Source organism: Eptesicus fuscus, chromosome 6 (assembly GCF_027574615.1).
Source record: "Eptesicus fuscus isolate TK198812 chromosome 6, DD_ASM_mEF_20220401, whole genome shotgun sequence".
NCBI lineage: Eukaryota > Metazoa > Chordata > Mammalia > Chiroptera > Vespertilionidae > Eptesicus > Eptesicus fuscus.
The window spans coordinates 73,246,854-73,274,427 of record NC_072478.1 but is presented as its reverse complement, the minus strand read 5'-3'; the positions used below and the strand labels follow the sequence as shown (position 1 = coordinate 73,274,427).

General features: G+C 50.1%; 1 protein-coding gene across 1 annotated transcript in view; it reads right to left on the bottom strand.

Annotated features, from left to right (window-relative positions):
* Positions 1-279: 279 nt before the first annotated feature.
* LOC129149248 (uncharacterized) overlaps positions 280-27,574 on the bottom strand; it is a 69,368-nt gene continuing 42,073 nt past the window's right edge. The window contains exons 4-6 of the mRNA XM_054716738.1: positions 25,363-25,401; positions 3,964-4,151; positions 280-293 (exon numbers count right to left, since the gene is read on the bottom strand). Of these exons, the coding sequence (XP_054572713.1) occupies positions 288-293; positions 3,964-4,151; positions 25,363-25,401 (233 nt within the window). The 3' untranslated portion in view covers positions 280-287. The remainder of the gene's footprint in view (positions 294-3,963; positions 4,152-25,362; positions 25,402-27,574) is intronic.

The following is a 27,574-nucleotide window of genomic DNA, read 5'->3' as shown; positions in this document are numbered from 1 at the left end:
CTGAGATTCTGGAGCCCAGGGCAGGTCAACAACAGTGCTCTCTCTGCTGGACGTGTCTGTAGGAAACGGCAGCCTCCCAGAGCCCACTCTCCAAACCTGCGAGGGTGCTGGCTCTGAGTCCTGCTGGAGGAGCTGCCCTGAGGTCAGGCCACTCAGCACAGCCAGCCAGGGCCTGCAGCGCTTGGCTTAAAACTCCCAGGGCAGGGTTCGTCGTCCTTTCCACACCTCCATCACACAGCACTGTCAGTCCCTGGCCTCACTCAGGGGATCCAGTTGACAAGGAAATACTAGGACTAGAGGGGAAAAAAGGTGAGAGGACAAATCACTAAATTGGAGGTCAGTCAAATCTGCCTGCTCTGTCCCTTATTAGCTGTGTAGCTTCGAAGAAGCCACTAGACTTCTTGTAGCCTTAGTTTCTCCATCTGTACAACGAGCATAACAGCTTTGTCTTACCTGCCTCACAGGGTGTGTGTCTTGGGTGAAATAACACCTGAGAAAACATTGTGCTGCACAGATGGAGATGCTGTTGTTATTAAACAGTAGCGGTCACAACCCCCCATGCCTTTGGATGGAGTGAGTGATTACCTATCCCGGGTCGGCAAATGTAGGGTGAGTGCAGACTCATCTGTCCTGCCGGCAGGCACGAGCTGCAGCCTGGCCAGGAGAGAAGAGAAAGACCTGACTTTCTAAGCCGCTGCCTCAGAGCTCACAGCGGACGTGAGTCGGAGCCACCCTGCAGCCTGCAGGAAGTCCTCCCAACCACCACAGACTGAAGCTTTGCACCTTTTTTTTTTTTTTTGCTAAGAAAAAGATTTCTAGAGTTTCTTTTGCATTAAAATAGCCCCTTTGTTCACAGAACACTCCCAGTTTTACAGGGAAAAGGTGGAACATGAAACTATGCACAATACAACTCCAATCTAATAAATATAGGATGTTTAACTTTGTCTGCAATGCCGTCTGGAAGAAATACGTAAGAATACTAACGGGGATTGCCTTTGGTGGTGGGGTTAGGCGATTATATTTCCTTCCTTATATATTTCTATAATTTAAAAATGCTCCATAATGCTATAATTACTTTTACCGTCAGAAAAAAATATTGTATAGATGAAAAGTACCAGGGACGTCCTTTTGAGGGGCCACAACCTGGGCTCGCGGAGTCATTTGAGCTGGTTCTGCACAGGCGGGGGTCCTGGCCCTGGCCCTGGCCGCAGGACCTTGGAGACGCCTCCTCTCCCGCCCTGGCCTCTGTGTGCCTGTGAGACCGCATGCTGGACAAGACATTCTCTAGGATCCGTGGCAGCTCGATAAAGTATTCACCTTCATCTCCTCCATCCCTGCCCCGTGCTCAGCTCCCAGCGGCTTCTCTGTTCCTAGAGAACTCCTTACTTAGGCCTGGAGGTTAAGACCACCGCCTCCCTTATCAGCCTGGCATTTGCCTGCATCAGCCTGCACTTCTCAGAGCCCTGCCCTTCCTTGAAGAACAAAGCCTGGCCAAATCCTGTGCAGCCTGCTGGCCTGCGGTGACCCCTGCTTCCCTCTACTTGTGCATAACAATAGCCACCATTTATTGTTAACTTCAGGTCACAGAGCCCTTTAAGTGCTCTCATTTAACTTCAGGTAACCAGCAACTGCATAGACTAAAATGTGAGCAGTACGCCCTGGAGGTGTGCAATGTGGTGACCCTAATTGATCCTCTCTTGCCTCTGAGGGATGTATTGTTATACCCATTTCACTGATAACTGAGGCTCAGAGAGGTCAAGTTAACTCACCCAAGGTCATACAGTGAGTTTGTGGCACCTCTAGGACTTGATCTGTACGTCAGTTCAGTCCAAGTCCAGTGTTTTTTTTCACTCTCAGGGTGGTGTCTTCAACTCCCACCTTCCAGCACTGGAGGACAAGGACAGTGTGTTCTGAGTTGAACATACAGGGAACACCCTGGTGGTAGTGGTGTTGCTCACAATGAATTTAACCAGCGTTTATTATTCAATCGACAAGTCTTCCCAGACCGCCTGGGGGCTCTGGGGAGCAGGAACAGGCCTATTCTGTTCACTGCTATACTCCAGCACCAGGCAGTGCCTGACACAGAGTACATGCTCAGTTAATGACCCTGAATTTATGATTGTTCGTTCAAATAATAAAACAACAAAGTAAATAATGTGAACTGACATCCATGGGGTGCCTACCCCAAGCCAGCTCTCAGGGAGTCTCCAGGAGAGCTGAAGAGAAATATAACACTGGTGACAAGGTTACCTCGTGGAGTTTTATGTAAGAAAAGTATTTGTGTTGCCCTGGCCGGTGTCCCTCACTTGGTTGGTCATTGTCCTGTGCACTGAAAGGTTGCCGGTTCAATTCCCAGTCAGAGCACGTTCCTGGGTTCTAGGCTCAATCTCCGGTTGGGGTGCATGCAGGAGGCAGCAGATCGATGTTTTTCTCTCACATCGATGTTTCGCTCTCTCTCGCTCTCTCCTCCCTTCCTCTCTCTAAAATCAATAAAAAGATCCTATTTTATTTACATTTTTATGTGTTCTTTTTAAAATCTTCATTGTTGAAAGTATTACATAGGTCCTAAAATATATATATATTTAAAAGTATCTGTGTAAAGGCTGTGAAAACACCAAAGAAAGATGATCAGAAGCCTTCTTCTGGTGTTGGAGGCCCTGCCAGAAGCTATCACCATTGCAACTCGGATACACTGACTGCCAAAGCACAGAACCCTAATTTTCCATCTACATCCGCGGTTCTGTCTGTTCGGAACACATCTGGGTGCTTTTGTAGCCTCTCCAGACTGGATAACCAGAATGCTGAGGGCTATAAGACAATCGTGGAGACTGGTGAGTTTAGCTTGGAGAAGGAAACCGAGGGTCATCTTTAACACCTGATGGGCTGCAGGGGGCAATAGCCCTGGGCACCCCCTGAGGGAGACCTCTCTCTGGAGATGGACCAGAGAAGCAGGGAGCCCGGCAGGCTGCCTCTCCAAGACCTGATGAGGCCTTACTCCCTACAGCACAATCTGCACACTTGCTCAATAGCAAACGCTTATTAACTGTCCTCCGTGGCTTATTGCAGGCTAGGGAAACAAGGGTGAACAAAACAAGCTTGCAACCTTAGAACACGCCTTTCCCCTAGGGACAGAGTCAGGGAAGCCTCATCCTGTGGCCTGAGACTCCTTATTATGCACCCTGTCCCAGCCACTGCTGAAGGCTTTTATTTTCCTTTTTTTTTTTTTTATTCTGAAGGGGCCGGGCATAATGCAGATAATCAACAAACACAGGCATCTCTGTAGAGGAGTCCTGGGATGGGAACTCCAGCTGAATCAATGTTCTAGGGGGGCCACAGGGGGCGGGGTCTCAGGCCCAGTCATCGGCATGTGTCCTCTGCCCCTCCAGATCCCTTCAAGCCCAGACAGGCCTTGACCACGGTGTCCTCCAGCCCCGTTCCCGCAAACACTGATGGACCTCCGCCGCTTGGACTGACATGTCAGAGGATGCCCTCCAACCCTAAATTCATACCAGTCCTTGTCTTCCGTTCCCTCCAAGGCTGCACAGGCTACAGTGACAGCTGTGGCTCAGCAAACAGTGTGACAGTCCTGAGTGCTGCTCGGAAAACGGGCTCCTGCTGCTCCCTGCCCACGCACACACCGGCCAGCGCCGGCCTGACCGAATGCACTTCTTACAGTGAAACAATACTTGCAGAAAAACGCACAGAACATATACCCGGTTTAATAAGTACGAAATATGAAGCAAAGATGTGTATAACCACCACCGGGTCCAGAGATAAAACAACGCCTACTGTGCGCCCCTGTGCACTCCTCCCAATCACAACCCCAGCCCTCCCTGCGGTTGTGACTAAATTGACTTTTGTGATAATTCCTGTTGTTTATATTTTGCCTCTTCCACATGTATCCTTACACAATAGAGTCCAGGATTGCCAGCTGTTAAACTTTTCCTGAAAGGGAATACGTACATCTTCTTTGGTGTTCCATATGTTGATGAGAGTCCTCATTATGGCAGTATTTCTACACCATATTACAGTACTGCAAGTCGCTGTGGTCCATTCGTCTTCACTGCAGAAACATTGCACATGGCATTTGTATTCTCCGGTGGTGATGAGCAAGCATCTGGCCTCCTCCTGGTGCTGTGCCATGTGGGTATCTGGTGCGCAGGGGTAAGAGTTTGGTTAGGGAACATTCTGAGGAGTGGGGCTGCTGGGTTATAGGGTATATGTATTTTCATCTTTACCAGATCACTTATGTACTATTTTTTTTTTTAAATCCTCACCAGGGATATTTTTTCCATTGATCCTTAGAGAGAGTGGAAGAAAGGAAGAAGTGGGGAAGAGAGATAGATAGAGAGGGAGGGAGGAGAGAGAGAGAGAGAGAGAGAGAGAGAGAGAGAGAGAGAGAGAGAGAGAGAGAGAGAAACATCAATGTGAGAGAAACACATCAACTGGTTGCCTCCTGCACACACTCCTACCGGGGCTGGAGATCAAACCTGCAACCGAGATATGTGCTGTTGACCAGGAATCAAACCAGAGACCCTTCAATTTGTGGGCCGACGCTCTAACCACTTAGCAAACGGGCCAGGGCCACTTATGTACTTTTTAATTATGAAAATGTTTCTCAGGGAAGGAGTGCTGTAACACACCAGCATTGTCTGGAGTAGAGAACATGGGACATGCCTGCCCCTACAGCCTGACTGGCCCACCCTCTGCCCTCAGAACCTCATCCCTTCCCCGTAGCCCAGCCGCCCTCTCCCTCCTCTGGCACCCATAGGTTAGCACTCCTCAGCAGCTGGCTCCTCTTTGGCCTCCGTCCCTCAGTGATGAAGTTGGATGGGGGTGGGGTGAGAGGAGGTTGAGAATGAGGAAGTGGAAACCAAATACAAGGGCCACAGAGAAGTCTGGTCCACAGACCTCAGTGTTTCAGCGGCACACTCTGTGGGACAGGAACATGCAGGCTGCCTGGGGAGCATGCCCAGCAGGCGCCAGGCCCACCCGTGCTGAGGTGTGCTACTGGGCAAACCGCCACTTTGCACTAGGTTCCTGTACATAAGTTACTCCGTGCAATCCTCTCCCCAAACCTGTGAGGTAGGTATAACATCCCCATGTCACAGGCAAAGACACTGAGGCACAGAGACACTGAGTAACTGGCACTATATTACATCCAGTTAATAGTGTGGGATCTGGCCCAGCCTGTGTGACCTCAGTAGTTGACCTATGAACCAAGAGATCAGGGCACATGCCCGGGTTGTGGGCTCAATCCCCAGTGTGGGCCGTGCAGGAGGCACCCAATCAATGATTCTCTTGCATTATTGATGTTTCTATCTCTCTCTCTCCCTCTCCCTTCCTCTCTGAAATCATTATATATATATATATAGTGTTTAAATTGTGTGTAAATTGTGGCTTCCCTACTTTCTGGTATAATTGTAGACCAGTTACCTGACTTTCTTTGGCCTCAGTTTCCTCATCTGTAGAATGGGCTAACTGACCCCCAGGGCTGTTGAAAGAGTTAAAAGAGATAATGTGTAGAAGGAGCTTAGCAGAGTGCCTGTCAAAGGAGGAGTGAGCGGAACTATGAAATGGGAACCACGGAGTTCCGAGGTGGACAGCCAGGACTTGGGGGAGCGGGAGGGCAGCTCATCTTGGCAAGCTGGGACCAGGCCGCCGAGCTGAGGGAGCTGACCCGGTGCTCTGTGAGGACTCGGTCAGCGGGGTACTGGCCACATGAACTTTGAAACTTGGGCACCCAGGCAGTCCTGCTCCCCTGACACCTTTGCCCAGAGCTCTCTACCGAACTGGCTGCTTCAAACGGCAGTGATTTGTGATGGGGCGCAGCTGGATCCCTGCACGTGTGGAGCTTCTAACCCAGCTTCAGCGCTGGTCTCCAGGAGGCGGCATTGGCAGGCGGCAACAGCGGCAGCCAATGGGCAGCAAGCCTGTTGCTAAGGTCACTGGTGAACCTTATTTGGCGACATCCAGCTGACCCTGCGTTCACCTCTGAGAACCCTGGGAAACGCCAACCACAGATGTGAAACGAACGTCTCAAAACCACAACTGCATTTCCTTTGAGAAAAGATTCGGCTCTCCTCTCCAGCCTGCCTCTTGGCAAGCTGGGACCAGGCCTTTTGTGCAATACCTTGCAACCTCGAGAGAGAGAAGCCTGGGCAGGCCTGGGCAGGGAGAGAGGGCAGGGTTCCTGCACAGGCGGCCTCAGGACCCAGCAAGGACCTCTGTTCCCACCCCGCGGCTGCCGACCCCTGCCCAGGCCTCCCCGGTCACACCCTGAGTGTTCCTGACCTCACTTCCTGCAGCCTTGGGAAGCGGCTGGTATGAGGAAGGCTCGCGGCACGCAGGGAGGAAGTGGGCCTGCTCAGGCCCTCACCATCTGCACCAGCCGCACTGCTTCGGTGCAGCCTACAGCTCAAACGGTCGACGATTTCAGTTTTTCATCTCCTTTTGGTGTATCTTCCAGCTTAACCTTGAGTAAGTTAATTAAATGTTGCCCCCACCCCAAATGTGGGAGGGAAGCGGTGCCTTCGGTATTTCCAAAACAATACTCTTTCCTCATGTTTGTTTGGTGCGTTCGATTCTGCAACTGTGTTCACATTTGCCATCTTGCTGGCTCCTCACAAGCCCGGTTATGGCAATAATAACAAACGATGACTGAGCCCTCCACCACAGGTCAGGAACAGGAATCAACTCACAGAATCTGCTATAATTGTTCCCATGTCACAGAAGAGAAAAAATGAGGCAGAGGGAGACTCAGTAATTGTCTTGGAGTCCACGTAGCCTGCGAATGAACAGCTGGGATTTGATCCTAGAGAGCCCAACTCCAAACTTCGCCCTATTCTCTTCTGTTACATCGCCTTCCAAGGCACAGGCGCTAGAACAAATGCCATTTCCACGTAAGAAGGTGAGGAGACTACAGGGTGGTGTGCGGTCTGAAGTCGGGGCTGCTTTCCCTGTCCACGTCTACTCCCAGGGGACCATCCACCGGCATCCTTCACTGTCCTGTTCATTACTATCATGGCCCCCACGCCTCAGCTTGTCTCCTGGCCCGCAGGCTAACGTGGCCTTTCTTTTCCGGGCAGCCCAGGGAGCTAAGTGGCCCGGCCTATCTGGAAGAGGCTACGTGAGCCCATCTGTCAGATAGGGGAGCAAAGCCTGGACCACAGAGAATGTGCCACAGGACACCCCCCTCTCCCCGCCCCGTGCACACCAGGACAAAGTATTCCACCGGCGGGGGTCCCTGGGCTGTGGGCAGCAGGGCTGGGGCACCTGTCACAGCATCCTCAACTGAAGGTGGTCTGAGGGCCCGGAGTGGGGTCTGGACCCTGAGGAACGCCCTTGCTGGAGCGCTGTCCTTCTCTCGGGCTCTTCAGGACTCCCCCATGCATATAGGGCGTCCCAAAATGGATGCAGGAGGGAACAACACAGACCAGGTGCCGGGCCTCACAGGGTTCGTTCCAGTGATGGAGACAGACATTAGGCCAGTAATCACACGGACAGCTGAAAACCACAGGGTGCGATGAAAGTGCACTGTCAAGGTCTTCGTCTAAGGCAGTGGTCGGCAAACCCATTAGTCAACAGAGCCAAATATCAGCAGTACAACGATTGAAATTTCCTTTTGAGAGCCAAATTTTTTAAACTTAAACTTCTTGCCCTGGCCGGTTTGGCTCAGTGGATAGAGCGTCGGCCTGCGGACTCAAGGGTCCCAGGTTCGATTCCGGTCAAGGGCATGTACCTTGGTTGTGGGCACATCCCCAGTAGGGGGTGTGCAGGAGGCAGCTGATCGATGTTTCTCTCTCATCGATGTTTCTGACTCTCTCCCTCTCCCTTTCCCTTCCTCTCTATAAAAAAATCAATAAAATATATAAAAAAATAAAAATAAAAAACTAAAAAAATAAAAAAACTTAAACTTCTTCTAACGCCACTTCTTCAAAATAGACTCGCCCAGGCCGTGGTATTTTGTGGAAGAGCCACACTCAAGGGGCCAAAGAGCCGCATGTGGCTCTCGAGCCGCAGTTTGCCGACCACGGGTCTAAGGAATGCATGGGGCTGGGGGTTAGGGCAGCGTTCCTTGAAGAAGGAGGGATGGTGTGGGGTGAGGGGTAGGGACAGTTCTTGGTGCCTTCCCCACTGTCCTCTCCCCTGCATTCCAGCCCCTTCTGAAATGGCTTCCATGAAAGTTCTCCGCTGGTGTCCAAGTTGCCCCGAGTGTTTCTGCTGGCAGCTGCTGTGGTGTTTCTGCCTGGTGAGCTGGCTCACGTGTGTGCTGCGGAGACTGGAGGAGAGAGGGCTGGAGCTGTTTATTTTTGAGCCCCAGCTAAACCCAAGCAGCTCCATGCCCTGCCAAGGTCCTGCATGTGCATGTGAGGGAGCCTGGCAGGCCCAGGGGGTGAAGGCAGCTGGCAGGGCAAGAAGCTGCTGGTATGAAACACTTAATTCCGAGAAACATTTTCAGATGAACCGCTTTCACATTCACCGAGAGCCAGGGCCCTTCCTAAAGCACCTCTGAGAAGAGTTTTTCAACCTAAAGTGTGACATTAGCTTTCGCCAGAGAGGAAACCCTTCTAGGGGTGACAGCAAGCCAGGCGGCCTTAGAGGAAGCTGGTGCAGCCGGGGCCCTCCCCGCCGGCGCCTCCCCACCTGCAGGCTGCCAGGGAGGCGGGCGATGCACCACTGGCAGGCCGTTCAGGGCACACCCTCATGGCCTTCACTAAACACGCACCCCCCCCTTTCTCCCTCAGGGGACTCCCTGTGGAAAAGGAACCCCAGCACTTGGGGTTTCCAGGCTGTGATCTCCAGTTTCATTTTCCAGTTTCCATCTAGAAGCCTCTCTGCCAGCTCTCTACTCCCACCTCAGAAGAGCTGAGAGGAAGGAAAAAGGGTTCCAGCTGGCACCCTGCTCCCTGGGGCTCTCAGAGGGCGGGAACTGGCAGAATCTCCTGCAGGGGAGGAGGTAGGTTTGTGCCCGTAGGTGACTCTCCTGCAACCTGTGGACCCTGCTCTGGCGGGTCACAGCCTCAGGGCCTTCAGAACAGCCCGAGCACAACCCAATCCCCTCCAAGGCTCTTCCCGCAGTAAGTGCTTGTGAGACTGGCACCCTTGCCCCTTCCCTGCCAGCAGCGGACACCTCTCAGATGTCAGTTCTCTGGGCCTGGAGGTCTGTAGGAGGAATAGTCTTCACACAGCTCCTCTCCTCCCCACACTCCAAATTCCCCTTTAAGATGTTAATTCCTAATAGGTATTACTAGAAACAAAATAAGAAAGAAGACTTCTACTCAGAGGTCCTTTGGCTCTTCTCCCTTGCCTCGTTTCTTTATCATCTATAGCCTAATTTCTAAAAGAATGTAAGGGCATTTATACCTGTTTTTTTCTGTGTGTGTGTGTGTGTGTGTGTGTGTGTGTGTGTGTGTGTGTGTACCTTTGTCCTAGTCTAACCTTTGAGGGAGCAGGTGGGCAGGTACCCAAGCCTGGCAGATGTAGACCTTTCCTAATCTCTAGGGCAAATTTGTTCTTCAGTGTTTCTAGTATCAGTTTTTGATAAATCATTAATCAAAGTTGCAATAAAAAGATAATCTCAGGACTGGGCTGTAAAGGTCCTTAAATAAACCCTTCTGTGGAGGCCTCAAAGCCAAGAGAGAAGGGTCTTGTGTCTTTGGCTGGATCTGGAGGCAAATGAAGGCCCCCTCCATTTCTAATCAGTGGGGACAGGCATGAACTTGAGTCACCTGAGTGGCTGTGGCCTCTTGCTTCCCCTCTTGCTGTCGGTAAAGCTGGCCATGCCCTGACTCCTGGATCAGGTGGCATGGGGCGGGAGGGGGCGGGGGGAAGAGGCTGTAGTTGGACCCAAATGTGAGGGTCGGGGGGGGGGGGCCCTTCCACAGGATGTGACAGCTGTGGCATGGCTCTGGGCCAGGCCTGATGGCAGTGGAGGAGGCAGGGCAACCCCCAGGGCCTGCAGAGCCCACGTGATGGAGGGAGCCCCCATATCTGACAGCTTGGCTCATTCCTGTTGACTTACTGCTGCGCAGGGCAGAGAGGTGCCTGGGATGGAGGAGGCTCCCTTCTCCTGGGAGGAAGAAAGGAAATGGCTGCTCCTCCCAGGGCCCAGCAGGGTCAGAGGCTGTGGGGCCCTCTCTGCTCTCCAAACTCCCTCACAGAGGAGAGGGCGGGTCTGCTCTTCGGGGCATGAGGTCACCGGCTCCTGACAGGCTGCAGAGCTGGCTCTAGGAGCCAGAATCAGTCATGGTCAGGGATAATGTGAGGCCCAGCGCCGGTTCCAAGAGACACCAAGGCAAGGCCCGAGAGCCCCTGTGCCCACGTGGATGTATCTCAGATGTGTGGTATCTGAGACAGGCACTCACTGTTCCCTGCCTTCCTTCCGACTGTTACCGGACCCATGCTGGTACCACATTTTCAGACACAAGGGGGAAATGGGCATTTTCAGAGAAGTGCAGCCCTAGAGGTGCAGAGTAGTGAAATCAGGTGTGAGAAGTTGTTCAAAGGAGTGATGTCCAGAACCCGGATAGACTTGCTCTGGATGGCTCAAGAGGAGGAAGCAGCCTTGGTGGGACAGTCGAGAGACAGAGGTGAGGAAGACTTCCTACAGGTCCAATGTATTCTCCAAAGACAGACAGACAGACACACACTTCTTTTTTTAAGAGAATAGGAAATGAATGGAGAGATACCCTGACATTTTAACAGTGGCTGTCTCTAGCTGGTAAGACAATGAATGACTTGCAATTTTTCCCTTTATGCTTACCAACAGTTTCTAAAATATCCATAATATACACAAATTACCTTTTTTTTATCATGGTAAAATACGCATAACATTTAAAAAAATTTTAGGTGTGCGATTCAATGGCATTAAGTTTTATGCTCATATTGTTATGCAGCGATCACTACCATGCAGCTCTAGAACTTTTACTAGATCACCCCCAACATAAACTCTGAACTTCTAAAACTAATTCCCCACTCCCTGCTACCGCCAGTCTCTGGCAATCCCCATTCCAATTTCTGTCTCTACGAATTTGACTACTCTAGGTACCTGACATGAGTGGAATCAAACAATATTTGTCCTTTTGTGTCTGGCTTATTTCACTTCTTGGCATAATGTTTTCAAGGTTCATCCATGTGGTAGCATGTGGCAGAATTCCATTCCTTTTTAAGGTTGAATAATATTCCATTGTGTGTATGTATTCCATTCACCTGTCAATGGACATTTGGATTGTTTCTACCTTTTTACTGTGAATAATGTAGATATGAGAATGGGTGTACAAGCATCTTTTTTAAAAATATATATTTTATTGATTTTTTACAGAGAGGAAGGGAGAGGGATAGATAGTTAGAAACATCGATGAGAGAGAAACATCGATCAGCTGCCTCCTGCACACCTCCTACTGGGGATGTGCCCGCAACCCAGGTACATGCCCTTGACCGGATTCTAACCTTGCTTGGACCTTTCAGTCTGTAGGCCAACACTCTATCCATTGAGCCAAATCAGTTAGAGCTACAAGCATCTTTTTGAGTCCCTGCTTTCAATACCCAGAATTAGAATTGCTGGGTCATATGATCATCCCATGTGTATTTTTTAAGGAACTATAGTCATAGTGATTGTATCATTTCATATTCCCACCAGCCATGCACAAGGTCTAATTTCTCCACATCCTTGCCAACACTTGTTATTTTCTGTTTTTTGATAACAGCTATCCTAAAGGGTGTGAAGAAGTATCTCATTGTGGTTTTGACTTGCACTTCCCTAATCCAAACTACTTAAACACATTTTTAAAATATGTTCTTATTGAATTTTAGAGAGAGAGGAAGGGAGAGGGATAGAAAGAAACATTGATCAGCTGTCTCCTGCACGCACCCCAACTGGGGATCGAGCCCACAACCTGGGCATGCACCCTGACTGGGAATCAAACCGGCGACCTCTTGGTTCATGGGTTGACACTCACCACTGAGCAACACTGGCTGAATCAAACTACTTATTTTTTAACCCAATTCTGTCTGAATCAAATCCTTTGTCCTTTATTTCTTGACAATATGGACCTTTCTCCCATCTTCTCTTTTTTGTACTTATTCTCTGCATAATATTTTTAAAAATATGTTTTTATTGCTTTCAGAGAGGGGAAGGGACTTGCATCCATCTACTGAGCTCCTCTGATGTGCCAGGCTCTGTGCCAGGCGGGAGGCTCCGAGATGAGCGTGGCCTGGTCTCTGCCCTCGGATTTCAGCCTCTGTAGGAACAGCTACACCCAAGGCTGAGGGCTCTGGGCCACCCTGAGTGTGGGCGCAAGTGTTGGAAAAGGCAGCACTGACGAGGTGGCATGTGAGCTGGCCTCAAGGGATGAGATGTTTGCAGGTGTGCAAGTGCAGAAAGGAACTGGGCTGTGGCAACAACTGCCATTACGTAAGCATTTGTTTGTTTATGTCTGTCTTCCCCATTTGCTTATAAACTTCATGAGGGCAGGGCCAGTGGTCTTGCTCACCGTAGGACCCCACGGTGCCCGGCACCGGCAGGTTAAAACGAACACTTGCTGAATAAGAGAGATGTCTCCTTCCAGAATGTCGGCCGTGAGAGACGGACAGCACGGCTGGAGGGAAGCTTACACAGACAGTGGCGACAAGAGCATGTCCAAGGCTGCACCACAGGAGCCCGTGGGAAGGGGAGTTTGAAGACCCAGGTTTGAGAGAACTGGAGGCCATGATAGCTGGCTGGGTTCCCTGGAGAAAGGGGCGATCCTAGGATGCAGGCCCGGTAGAAGGAGAGGGGTCTCTCTTTTTGTGAGACTCGGATGGCCAATATGAAAAAAACAAACAGGAGATGCCCGTTGTTGACAAGGATGTGAGCACCTGGAACTCTCATACACCGACGGAGAGTATCCTTCCTGCTGTCATTCTAGGCTTCAGACAGCCTGTGGGTGCTGGTTGGTTCTGGCTCCCCTTTGGGCCAATCACTTAGGCTGTCAGACATGAAATGTCCTATGTCCAGAGCAATTTCCCAGAAGGGCCTGAATCCACGGGACTTGGTGCAATCGAGAGCCCAGAGTTGGCTCTGTGCTCACCGGTCTCCAAAATGTCAACTTTGCCCACGTGCCTCCTTGCCCCTCCTCTCAGGTCACGTAGCTGGCAGGACTTCAGTCAACAGAAGGTGGACCCTGCTCTTTTCAAAGAGCACACGGGACGGGCACTGACAAGCTCGCTCCATCCCCACCCCTGAGCCCTGTGGTGGCCTCCATCAGGGTGCTGACACCTCTGCCTGAGGGGCCTTTATGTGCTCCCAGTCAGGCACCAGCATCCCACCTCCAGCTACTGGCCCAAGACTCCGTGCACAGGCCCCTCGCCCACCAGGCGGGCAGCACACGTGCCGCTCAGAGCCCACACAGGGCAGCTCTGCTTGATGCCTGCACAGCTCAAGTCTGAGGGAAGGAAGACGCTGGCTCCGTGTATGGTTTGTATTTTTAATGTATCCTCCTTCCCAAGTTGGAGGATGTCACTGAGTTACCAAATGCCACTTTGCTCACTGCGGGGGACACAGACAGATCCAGACACAAGAAGGGGACGTAGGACAAAGAAGTGTGCAGTCAGGAGCCGCGTGGGATGCTCTCACTCCAAGTGCCGCAGGAGCTCAGAATCGAGAGGGTCAAGTAGGGGTGGGGTGGGCAGGAAAGATCCTGGAGCAGGGCCCCCAGGTGGGGAGCAGAGGACAGAGGAGACCATCACAGGTGAGGAAAACAGCAACTGGGACCTGTACGCAAACCCGACTGAACACAAGAGCTGGCCAGGCCTAGACTCTGGTGGGAGAGCCCCACTGGCTGCCCTTTCACCCGCAGACAGCAGGCCTCCTTCAGCCCCACCCAGGCCCCCGAATACAGACTCCACTGTCCCCAGCCTGACCACAACCCCCACACGAGCTGTGTCCCATTCACACTGGCCTAGAAACTGGGAAGTCCCTGGCATGGGGCCCCTCCACTTCCTCCACATGATTGCCTGGGGCTTGGGGGGGACCAGCACGGGGTCATTTTTGTGGTCAGGAAATGTCTGTGGCAGCTGTGGACACCACGGGCCTTCCCTGGACCCTTCTGAAGTGGAGGCCACATTCCCAATGACTCTCAACTGCCTAATTCCAGCTCCAATCTCTTGCTTCTTCCTGGTAGGTTTGGTGTGTGTGTGACGGGGGTGGGGGTGGGGGTGGGGTGAATGTTATCTTTCCGCAGGTCCATGAGGTCCCCTCAGATCCAAAATACTCCAAGTTCAAGGGCAGGACACCGAGAAACAGAGCAGCAGATACTGAGGTGTGGTTTAGTTCAAGGCTTTTCAACCTTGGATGCACATTACAGCCACCTAAGGAGTTTCTTAAAAATACTCATGTCCAAATACTTCAACAGACACTTTGCAAAGAGGGGACCCACATGGCTAATAAACACATGAAAAAAGTGCTTGACTATATGGTGTTAGTCATCAGGGAAATGCAAATGAAAACCACATTGTGATCCCATTACACACCCACCCGAATGGCTCACATAAGACAGAAAACAGCAAATGTTGGCAAGGATGTGAAGGAGCCAGAACTGTCATACATTGCTGGAGGGAGTGTAAATTGGTACAGTCACTTTGGAAAACTATTTGGCATAAGGTACTCGAGCTAAACACGTTCGTATCCATACTTGTCCAGCAACTTCACTTTTACGTACGTATCCAACGGAAATGCACACGAATGTGCTCCCACAGACACCGCCGAACGCGCAGAGCAGCAGGAGTCAAAATAAACCCAGGCTGCAAACAACAATCCAAACACCCAAATATCCACCAGCAGTAGAATGGACAGGTAAACTGAGGAATGCCCACAGGGGTGGCTACACTATGGCAATGGGAATGAACCAGCTACACGTATAAGCAACAGCTTGGATGAACCTCACACGGTTGAGTGGAAGAAGCCAGGTACAAACGCATATATACTGTATGATTCCATTCATAGAATGGAAAGCTCAAAAGCAGGTGAAACTAACTTATACCCCAAACCCTATTAGGAGGGAGAATGGCAAACACCCTTTAGAGCACAAGCGGATTCTGGTGATGGTCTGTTTCTTGATCCTGTTGCTGGTTGCTTGAGGTAAGTTTACTCTGTGAAAATCCATGGAGCTTCGCACTTATGGTTTGTGCTTTTTTTTTTTTTCTTTTAATGTAGGTTATCCTTCAATAAAGACTTAAAAAAAACCCCACACAACTCAGATCAATTCAGTTAGTATCTGTGGGGTAAGGATCAACCCAGGCATCAGTACTTTTTAATATCCTAGACCCGTGGTCGGCAAACTGCGGCTCGCGAGCCACATGCAGCTCTTTGGCCCCTGGAGTGTGGCTCTTCCACAAAATACCACGGCCCTGGGCGAGTCTATTTTGAAGACGTGGCGTTAGAAGAAGTTTAAGTTTAAAAAATTTGGCTCTCAAAAGAAATTTCAATCGTTGTGCTGTTGATATTTGTCTCTGTTGACTAATGAGTTTGCCGACCACTGTCCTAGATGATTGTGATGTGCAGCCAGGCTTGAGAGCCACTGGTGTAAGCTCTTGGGCAGAGCAGATGCACTCACCTGCAATGGTTCTGACGAAGGCACTCCCCGCTCGGTGGAATGAGGTATTGGGGGGGTGGGGATGGGGTAAGAGGTCCGTCTTTGCTGGTTGTGGGCAAGCCTCCTGCATGGGAAGAGGAAACGCTGTAGCATGCTGCTGTTCCGTGTTTCTTCCCTGACGGTGTCTGCTGAAAGCTGGCTGCATCAGTTTGGTGAATAATGGGAACAAGGTGGGCCCCGCCCCACCCCACCTGCCCCAGGGCAGTGGCTCACTCAGCGCAGCTGCTACAGGGTCATTTACAGAGAGGTGGCCGCTGGGCTTCCCAGGCACTGCTACTAGGGCCAAGGCACTGCTGAGGCTCTGACACCTGGGGGGAGGGGCGGGGGCAGGACCCACTCGGGGTGTCTATGTTTGTGGGTAATAGCCCACTCTGGGTTCCACATGATGCCCAAACTCCCTGGCCTCTGGGTCCAGATGAGGAACTTGAAAGCTTGCTGCGGACCACATTGGTTTTGGCTCAAGTGCCTGGGCTGAGGATATCCCTTCTCTTCGTGTGGTTAGTGGCAGCCACCTTAGCAATGGCCACGCTCTAGCATAGTCTGGCCAAGCTACAGGCAGCTTGGACAGGACAAGACAGGACATGGGCTTACACACGACACAGGTGTTCTGCCCACCTGGGCCCCATCCGTCCTCCCCGAAGCGCAGCGTCCATGAACTTTCTGCTGTGGGAGGGGCCCTGGGAGAGGCCCCAGAAGCTTCCCCCAGCGCTCCAGGGCCCACCACCAACAGGCTGCGGGCTGGCTCTTCTGGCCCTGTCCCTGCGTGTCTGCCTCCCGGCATCGCGTCTACAGGGCAAGCGTGAACAGGACGGGGCCTGGGTCTCGTGCACCTCTGCTGGGAGGGACGCAGCGGGGCCTCGCGGGGCTCACAGAGTGGTGTGGGCTGGAAGAAGGCAAGCTAAACTGATAAAGACTACATCCCTTGAGGGAAGCCATCACACATTAAAAACTAACACACCGTCTCCAACTGCCCAGCCTCCATTCCCCAAATTAAAAACACACACAGCCCGGCCGGCGTGGCTCAGTGGGTGAGCTTCGACCTATGAACCAGGAGGTCACGGTTCAATTCCCGGTCAGGGCACATGCCTGGGTTGCAGGCTCGCTCCCCAGTGGGGGACATGCAGGAGGCAGCCGATCAATGGTTCTTTCTCATCATTGATGTTTCTTTCTCTCTCTCCCTCTCCCTTCCTCTCTGAAATTAAAAAAATAATAATAATAAATTAAAAAATAAAACAACACACACACACACACAAATCCCTGGAAATAAAAGAATCAGGAATAAGGAAGCGAGGGGGGTGGTAGTGGTGTAAGAGGGCCTCTCCACCCAAGTTGCCAGCCTCCACTTCCCTGGCTTCAGTCTCCTCCCTGTGAAATGGGGGTGGGCCCCCAGGCCTTTCCCCCTGCACAGGAGGGTTGATCTGCAGTGGGCCAGGGAGGCCGGGCCCTGAGGGCTGTGCTAGGGCTGCCCTGGCGGGGACGTCACCTCCCTTGTCTGTGAAATATTACAATGGCAGCCCCTGCCAGCCAGAGTGGCACGGCCCCTTCCTGTTGTCTGTTTTAAGAAGCGTTTATGAAATATTTCCTTTCTGTGCTTCAGGAAACGTGTGGCCAGAAAGAAATTTTGATTCTATTTTTTCCCTAGAGGTTTACAACGTGTGCTTCAAAGGGGTGCACAAATTCAGCAACACGGAGGCTGGTAGAGGCGGGAGCGCAGGGAGCACGCAGGCGGAGCTCGGAGGAGGCCGCAGGGCGGGGGGTCCAGGGCTCCTCCGTGTGAGGTGTGCCGTGGGCCTCTGTGGGCGCGTTTATCCTCATCCCAGTGGGCAGACGAGCACACGATGCTCCTCAGAGAAAAGCATCGAAGAAGCTGCTGACCTGGAAGCACATAGGCCTGGCTGGTGGGTCTGACCTGAGAGACAACTACTGTCACATCTGGTGCTGGTGTAGGGGGGGGGGGGTCCCACCCAGACACAGCCTGGATGTCCCCCAAACACCCACTTTACCTTAAGACCCAGTAAGGATCTGTTATCCAGGGAGGATAATTAAAACTGCTGATATTTTCCAGTCTGTTATATGTTTTCTAAAAGTCATCATAAATTCTCTCTCCTGGTTTCCTATTACTTACATGCTTCTTTTCCTTCTCAAAACACTCCAGTAAGTAATATTTCCCATACAGAGAAGTCACTAGTCCATTACCCTCTATTGTGTATTACTAGAGGCCCAATGCACGAAATTCGTGCAAGGGGCTCGGCCCTCACAGCCTCAGCTGCCTCAGGGCCCCACCCACTGGTCGTTCCAGAAGGTCGTTCTGGAAGGTTGTTCCAGAAGGTTGTCCCGCCTTCTGGTCTAATTAGCATATTAGCTCTTTATTATATAGGATAGTTAAAAACTAGAAAGTGAACTTAAAGCACCATCCCACCCCCCACCCCCATCCGGAGTAGCCCAGAAATGTCACAAAGCTCCTGCAAAGGACTCCTAGGAGGAGCTCTCAGCCTCACTCGGGACTATTGTTGTTTTATTTTATTTTATTTTATTTTCATTTTTTAAAAATATATTTTATTGATTTTTACAGGGAGGAAGGGAGAGGGATAGAGAGCTAGAAATGTCGATGAGAGAGAAACATCGACCAGCTGCCTCCTGCACACCCCCTACTGGGGATGTGCCCGCAACCAAGGTACATGCCCTTGACCAGAATCGAACCTGGGACCTTCCAGTCCGCAGGCCGATGCTCTATCCACTGAGCCAAACCGGTTTCGGCTTATTGTTGTTTTAGATGCAAATCAGAAACTGTTTCAGTCCGGCCAGAGGCCCAGTAGAAAACAGGCACACCCCACAGGTGACAGAGGAGAGCTCTAGGAAGGACTGGGAACAGGGGTGAGAGGACTAGAGACAAGGGGAGGAGCCAGCAGCAGAGGGGGCGGTGGGCCTGAGGGAGGGTAAGAAGTGGTCACGAGAGCCTGCAGAGAGCTGTGGCAGGAGGCTTCTGGAGGAGTTGTGGCTTTCGGGTGAGACCCTGCTGACCTGGGGCCTGACAAGGGAGGGAGCTGGGGAAGAAAGCACCCCAATATTACTCTGAAATCTCCTGCAGGGTCTTCAACTGACCAAACCCAGCTGGAAGCATGAGGACAGGGAGTCTGGTTGCTGCAGTCCACAAGGTCAAATGCTGGGAGGTGTGGGGAGGGGAAGAAAGTGGGCGGGGCGGGGCAGGGGGGGGATCCCAGTACAGTCATCTGGTTTAACCATTTAAAAGGAGGAATGCAGCCGTTAATGTGCTGTGGTGCGGCACCCTCGCCACAAATAAATAGGACAAGGGGCAGCCAGAGACAGAGATGACCACGAGAGAAGGTTTAAGGAATTTTATCACAGTGACCGGGGTCCCCATCATATGGAGGGACAAACAGCTCTACTCAGCTCAATAATGCCAAGGTAAACAAACATGTATGTTCATAAAGACGACTCTGAGTTATTTTTTAAAAAGATTAAACGTGGTCACTGTACTACTTCACAGAACTTTAACAGGGCAGGGGAGACTGTAACACGATTTAGAAATATCTCCATCCAAAGGAAGTACAGCAGGGCTCCCAGGCAAACAGGGCAGGCTATTCACACGTCCCGATTGCCTTCCTCTCCTGAAGTGCCTTTAAATGCCAGTCAAGAAATAAAATGGTACAAACCTCCAGAGCAAAGAGAATGGCCAAGGAGACACCAGTGGATGAGAGAGTTCAGTAAACTCTGGGAAGCAGATGAGGAATGATGGCTGACGTGGAGAAAGCTAGTCTCTTATGGGCCTGCAGAGGGGAGTACTGACCTGAGGCAGCCGCTTCACCCCAGGACCCTGGCAGAGCTCAGAGCTTGGGGAGACCAGGTATTATGGTGGTGGGGTCAGGTATGGGCGGGGGTGGGGTAAGGAGCCAGGAAAAGTGGTAGGAATCCTCCCAGGTCCCCCCCCCCCATACTCCGCCCCACACAGCAGGAGACTCAGGCAGAAGGGGCGCATGAACACAAGGATGAAACAGCAGGATGGGGGCAAAGTCTGAACATGAAAAGTGGGACTCCATATCCGCCCCGCTTCACACCCCTCCCTGCCCAGGCATAGGTCACCCCGTGCTAGAGTATGGTGAGTTTGAAACACGGCCACACATTTTTTGGGACATCTCTTCCATTGGAAAGGTGGGTCTCTGTCTCCCTCTCTGAAGCTGGGCAGGCTTGTGACTGCAGCGGAAGCGATGCTATGTGGCTTCCCAGGCCAGGCCACAGCAGGCCATGCACTTCCATGCACTGCTGGCTGCGACGTTCACCCTGGAGCCCTGAGCTGCCACACAAGAGGTCCAACTGCCAGGCTGTGTGCTAGAGCGGCCATGTGTCATCTTTCTGACCACCACACCCAGCCTTCCAGCGCTCCCTGCCAAGTGAAGAACCATCTTGGAGGAGGATCCTTCAGCTCAAACTGTTCTACCTCAGCCATCTGGGCCCCCCACAGCCATTCCCGCCATCCCAGCCTGGGCCCCCCAGACACTGTGGAGCAGAGGAGGGTTGGTGCCTTTTCCAAATTCCTGACTTGCAGCACCAGGAAATGGCTGTTTATGCTCCTAGGTTCTGGGGTGGTTGGTCATGCAGCAATTAGTGAGTGGAACAAGGAGTTAGAAGCTTCTCTTGAGAACCTGAATGACTCCAGAATAGTAGTTCTCAATGGGCAGATTTGCACGCCCCGCCCTCCCCCACAACCCCTCATCCCCCACCCCCGGCCCCAGGGGACATGTGTCAAAGGTTGTAGACAATCTTGATTATCACAGTTCTGGGAGGGGTGTGGCTACTGGCATCTGGTGATGCTGCTAAACATTCTGTAATGCACAAGAGCCCCTGACTCAAAGGAATTATTTGGCCTCAAATATCAATAGTGCTCTGGAGAAACGAGTCTGACATTTAAGGTTTGTTAATGAAAAGACTGGCCTCCTTCCTACAGGGAAGCCCCAGTTGATAAGTTTTCCCCAAACACAGTTTAATTCAGCTTTTTATTGCTTCTTTCATAGATATCAGCAGTCAGCCAGGACATTTTCCAACGAGAGAGAGAGAGAGAGAGAGAGAGAGAGAGAGAGAGAGAAAGACAAGTGGAAACAAAGACAATATAGAGAATAGAAGACTATTAAAACAAAACAAGGGACAAAAATAAATAAATAATATCTTCAGAGGGATAAGAGGGGAATAGTATATCCATATAATAAGAATGTAATATTATGAAAAAGGAACAGTTAGAAAACAAGAATGAGCATTGCATATTAAAAATAAGAAAGCAGCCCTGGCTGGTTTGGCTCAGTGGACAGAGCATCAGCCTGCAGACTGAAAGGTCCCAGGTTCGATTCCGGTCAAGGGCATGTACCTTGGTTGCGGGCACATCCCCAGTAGGGGGTGTGCAGGAGGCAGCTGATCGATGTTTCTCTCTCATCGATGTTTCTAACTCTCTATCCCTCTCCCTTCTCTCTGTAAAAAAAAAAAAAAATCAATAAAATATATTTAAAAAAAGAAGAAAGCAGCCCGGCCGGCATGGCTCAGTGGTTGAGTGTTGACCTATGAACCAGGTGTCACAGTTCCATTCCTGTCAGGGCACATGACCAGGTTGTAGGTTTGATCCTCAGTGTGGGGCGTGCAGGAGGCAGCCAATCATTGATTCTCATCATTGATGTTTCTATCTCTCTCCTTCTCTCCTTTCCTCTCTGAAATCAATAAAAATATATTTTGAAAAAAGATAATCATTCTTTAAAAGACCAAATAAGAAAGCAAAAAAATTTTTAAAAAATCAACAGAAGGGCTGGAGGATAAAGTCAAGTAAGATTTCCCAAAGAAATAAACCCAAAAGGCAAAGGGAGGGTAAATAAGAGAAAAAATGTTTTTCAAAAATTAGAAGGTTAATCCGGTAGGTCCAACAGATAAAATAGAGAATTATCAAAGAACATAACATTTTTTCCAGAACACAAGCACACATAACATGCTATTTAGTTCAGCAGTGAAGACTATGTACGTTCACTACTGGTGTAACCAAAACTCATGTGATATTCCTATTGGAAGGATGTGGAGTGGAGATTGGAGGAGTTCTGTAGGAAAGTGCATCTCATCTACAAGGAGTCAACGGATGTCTAAAACTGGTGAACCAAGAAATAACAATATAAACAGAAATAGAAACTAATAAGAGGGTGGAAAGAGGCTACCTCTAGAGAATGTGGGACTGAAAAAGGTGGGGAGGGGATTTTAATTATGAGCCTCTCTGCACTACTTTTTTTGTTTGTTAATATTCACGGGAGGATTTTTTTTTCTTTGATTTTTAGAAAGAGTGGAAGGAGGGAGGGAGGGAGAAAGAGAGGAAGAGGGAGAAAAAGAGAGAGAGAGAGAGAAACATTGATGTGAGAGAGACACATAGATTGGTGGCCTCCCACACCTGCAACCCAGGTACATACCCTTGACTGGGAATCGAGCCCTTGACCCTTCCGTGTGCAGGTCAACACTCTAACCACTGAGCATACCAGCCAGGGCTTTCTGCATTATTGATATTTAAACCATATGCATGAATTATTTTAATACATTTGATAAAACAGAAATTAGTTAAAATTAATACAACAAAAATTGGAATGTGATGTAATTAAATTTATTTATTTTGAAAATTCACTTATGTAGATGATCCATGCCCCAAGAATGCTCAATCGTCATAGTCAGGCATAAACCTTGTTAACGTGTAAGAATTTCTCCTGACGTTACTGGCCAGTAAGGCAGTGGGTGGGGTGGGGTGGGGGTGGGGGTAGGAGCCCACACAGCAGCCCTTGGGTGGTCCCTGGCTCTCTTTGTCAGCAGGTTGTATATGCTGCTGTTGGGTACGGGAGACCAGGCTGCCAAAGAAGAGAGGAGCTAATCATCCTTTCAGGGTGTGTATTGTTTCATACGATTTCAAATCCACTTGTTTATGACTCAACTGAAGTTGTTTTAATTCACCTGTTTATGGCAAAGACCCCAAAAAGTTGCTTTTAGAAGTAAAGTGGTTTTGACGTAAGAATGAAGTCAGTTGTGTCAGGATGTCCTTGTCTGTTATCGCTGATAAGCACTCAGTAGCGCTGCTGCTCAGAAGCCCTGCCTGGGGGCTCATCCATAGAACACGTGGAAGAACTGCTATGGCAAGTGGACATTCAGACTATAAATACTGCGAGTTTGTGAGGAATAGCTGAGTTTCAGTCTGGGCAAGGCGACGCTCTGCTGACTTAAAAACCTCTCTGAAGACCTCTGGGGCACAAGCACCTCCCTCTGTAAAGGTGACTCTTACTGGCAGTGTGAACATGCAGCAGCGCGAGAGGAGATGGCCTTGCCCTTCAAACTGGTGCCATCATCCCCTAGCAACATGCTCTAGCAACGAGGGACTTTTACTTTTTACTCTGGCAGCTGGACGTCAGCTCTCAGTCGGCTAAGCATAGAGGTACACCTCAATTAAACTCAGACTTTTCCCCTTTTATCTCCCATTGCCTGGAACAAGAGAGCAATTAATCCATCATTGCTTTGGAGTATGTTATTTTTATTGGCTTATTAAGAGACATTAACCTGTATGCTATTGGTTTGTGTAATTCCCTCAGTGAACCTGTGTTAAATAAACTTCAGCCAAGATAATCTCAGCCTCTGAACATGCATAATTTTGCTCCCCAAAACAACTCTGGACATGGGCAAGAAGCTGGGTTTCTAAAGGTGGGTGAGGACCCCAGCCCAGGGCTGGAGCCTCAGGCCCCTCTCAGGACCTGCTGGAGGCAGGCTGTCACAGCGGCGGAAGGTGACTGCACACGCTCTGTGTCATGTGACCGGACAGGTGGGCCTCGAGTCACCATATCTCCTACCAGGGGCTCCCCCATGAGGGACAAAAGTGAGTAACTTGCTTGCAGGGCCTTGAGCCTTACCTCTGAGGTGCACCACGTGGACACCAGCCCTCAGGCCTCACCCTGTTTTTCGTTCTTTTCCTTCACCCACCGCCTTTCCTATTCCCCTCCTCCCGCCTCTACCTCAGTCGTCCCGAGCTCTGCCCCGGGGGGCTGCTCAGCTGGCCTGCCTGCCAAAAGCACTGCAGTTTTTCATTTTTATTTATTTAACCTTTTCAATTGTTACTTCCTTTTTTTTTATTATTACATCACCATTATATAAGTAGTAAGTATTCCTTGTAGAAAAATAAGAAAATATGGAAAATCACCCATAACTCCGACAGCCAAATAAAACCACTATTTGTTTATAGATTTCCAGAATGTCTCCAGGCTTATACACAGGTAAATATACTATTGGGACAAGGTTCACCTGGGTATCCAACTGCGGAGCACTCAGCGCGTGCCCAGACCCTGTGCTGGGGGCGTTAGCCCTGTTAATCCCGCCAAAGCCTCACAACTCTGTGAGGCAGGTGTTGTGCCCTTTTCCAGGCAAGAAGCTGCGGCTTAGGGAGAGCAGTAATCACTGGCCCGAGTCCCATGCTGTTCAAGAGCCTGCTCTGGACTGCCACTCTCCAGGCAGAGGCCAAAGCCACTTTCCTGACATGTTTCATAAGCTTCTCCCATTTTATTTTTTACTTAGGAATATATGCAAACATCCTTCTTGTCAATAAATATATACCTAGGTCATCCTGCTGCATGACATGCCCTTGTGTGGATGGGCCAGAATTTTTTTTTTTAATTTTTAAATGTTTTTATTGATTTTTAGAGTGGGGGGGAGGGGGAGAGAGAGAGAGAGAAACATTGATGTGAAAGAGAAACACTGATAGGGTGCCTCCCATATGCACCCTGACTGGGGATTGAACCTGCAATCTGGGCAAGTGCCCTGACTGGGAAGCGAACCAGTGACCTTTTGCTGCACAGGACGACACTCAACCAACTGGGTCACACAGCCAGGGCAATGTGCCAGATTTTAAATGATTCATTCCGTTTTGTTGGGCTTTCCGATGTTTCCTTTTTTTTTTTTTTTTCTATCACAAACAATGCAGTTATAAATATCTTTGTACACATACGTTTGCACAAATGTGATTGTTTTCCAAGGTCAACTCCAGAAAACGAAACTGCTTGGTCAAAGGCTACACACATTTTTAAAAGCTGCCCCTTTCCAATCACATCAGCACATTCCCCCCTTCGGTGCACATTCCCTCACATCCGTTACTTGCTGAGTACTTTCAGTTTTTGAAATTTGGACTGTGATTTAACAGACTGAGAAGATCTCTAAACTGGAAACATCCTAGCATATTCCTCTAGATCTAGAACCAAACCAAGATGCTTAAACACACAGACACACACACACACATACACACACACACACACACACACACACACACACACACGCGCGCCCCAGACACTCTGCCCAGGCCTGTCCTGACTTCAGCAGGCAGGGCAGACCCTCCAGAGAAGCGAGTAAGGGGCGAGGCCTGGAGGGAGGCAGAGCAGGAGGACCAGGCTGTGGCCCACACCTGGTTTGGTGGAAAATGTCATGTTTTCCCAAGGGAGGCACTGTCCTTCCGGCTCTCCCGACCTCACAGCCACCCCTGCTGATTCACCCTCCATACGAGCTGTCCTCACTGTCCCGGTGCCCACACTCTATTCAGGAAGTCGACACAAGTCCCCTGGACCTTCACTTGATCCAGTTGCCAACACTTCAGCACTCTGGTCTTCCCTGAGTCCCTTCCGAGGCTTTGAAGTTGAGAAGTCCCGAACTATACACAGTCTCATTGTTCTCTTACCTTGATGCTGTTTTCCTCCAATAGGCTGCAAACTGGCATCTGGACAAAAAAAAAAAAAAAAAAAAAAAAAAAAAAAAAAGGAGGGGGAGAGTAAATGACTGAGGCAGAACACCGGGTGGGCCTTTGGGCAAAGCAAGCCTGGATGGAAACTGAGTGATGCATGCGCCTCTGTGGCGAGTTCAGATGCCTTTTTGATGTTCAAGTGGAGAGGCCCGTAGGCAGGCAGATATTTGAGTCCTGAGTTCAGAGGAGGGGTCCAGGGTGGAAATGAAGATTTTTAAGCGCTCAGTAGGTAGCTTTTTATAGTAGGATGTCACCAAGGGCATGACTGTCAACAGAGAAGCTGTCCAAGGACTGAGCCCCATTCAATCGCTCAGCCAGGGACACCAAGAAAGAGCAACAAGTACAATAGGAGAAAAGGCTTCAAGGAGGACGGAGCAATCCACTGTGATAGGTCAGGTCACACAAAGACAGAGCATTAATAATTGGATTTAGCATCTTGGAGTCACAGGTGATCCTGGTGAAGGGCAGACTCAGTGGAATGAATGGTTGGGATGAGAACCTGATTGGAACAGGTTCAAAAGAGAGAGCTGGAGGACAGAGTGGGCTGGCCGCTGCAGAGGCGCCAGAAGCAAAGGGGAAATGGGTGATAAGATAAATTGCTTCTACCTTCCCTCCACTCAGTTGTAAAATGTAAATCACAAAGCTGGCACTTCCACAACACCTGTAAATAGCAGCCATTGTTACCGAACTGGAGCAGGTGCTACAGGTAGCAAAGCTTCATGCAGTTCTGGCCCCATGAGCTGGCTATGGGCCTATGTCTAGACTCCCATGAAGTTATCCCCAGGTTCCCACTGTCACGTGTAGCCTTAGGATCAACGTCCACATGGGGGCTGCTCCGTTCCTTACAAACCAAGATCTCACTCGGGCCCCTGCTCCAGATGGTAAGTCAGAGGGAGTAAGACATCAGGGTGCTGCTCTCGTGAGCTCACCTTCTGTGGAGGAGACAAACAATCCCCAAGGAAACAGATGAGTAGGTTGGTCACTTCAGCTGCAGACAAGTGCAATGAAGACAATAAAAAGGGGTGAAAGAGGGAGGAAAAATGTGGGAGGGGCCCCCTTCAGCCAGGTTATGTGATCTGGTGGCCTCTCTGGGAGGTGACATTAAGACAAGACCTGGACGACAATGCCCAGCTAATTCTCCTCAAGTTGGCTCCTGCCCAAGTACTCTGGGGCTTTCGAATCTCCCCAGGCTGGGTGGGGCCCGGGGTCATCTAAGTACAAAGCCAAAAGATGCCATTCTCTCCCTCTTCTGTCTCTAAAATACATTATTGGGATACTTTTCTCCATGATTAAAAAAAAAAAAAAAAGCATGCTCACTGCAAGAACTGCAAAATATTGAAAACAGAAGAAAACAAGTCACTGACAGTTCTGCTGCCCAGAGAACACTGCTGTCCACATTTGCTATGCACCCTTCTAGACGCTCTCTGTGTACACGTATAGACATAGTAGAGGCCCGATGCACGAAATTCGTGCAAGAAATTCCTTCTCCTGGCTGCCGGCACTGGCTTCCCTCTGACAGGGACCCGGGCTTCCCTCGAAGCCCTGGCTTTGTCCGGAAGGACGTCTGATCTGATTCGCATATTACGCTTTTATTATTATAGATTGTTTAAAAACATGATCCTGTTGTACATTGTGATTTGTATATATGGTTTTAGTCATGGATTTTGACTAAACTGTTGTGAGCATTCTTCTCATGTCATTTAATTTTCTCCTGCATGGTGGTTTTCAATGGCTGTATGGTATTCCATTGAATGCATACTTTTATCATATTTTATTTAATACTCAATTAAATACTGGCTAAACAGATTGCTTCCAAGTGCCTGCTACTATGAGTAAATGCTAAAAACAAAAAATCCTGTATCTTTTTTTCTTAGTGGAGGAGGTTTACAAATCTCTGATTGTTTCCTTGGGTTAAAAGAAAATACCATTGCCCAGTGGGAGCGCCCCGGGTCTCCTAAGATCAAGAGGCAGCCTGAGGCTGAGGGCAGTGCAGAGCTGAGCCCAGAGGTCACTCAGAAGCAGAGGCTGATTCAATCCTCTGATTTACCCTGGTCCTGTTTTCCTCCCTAGGGAGCAGAAGAAAAACAGTAGGCCCCTCCCCTAAACCCAGTGAAATCCAAAGGGATTCCCCACCTCAGCCAGGAAGAGG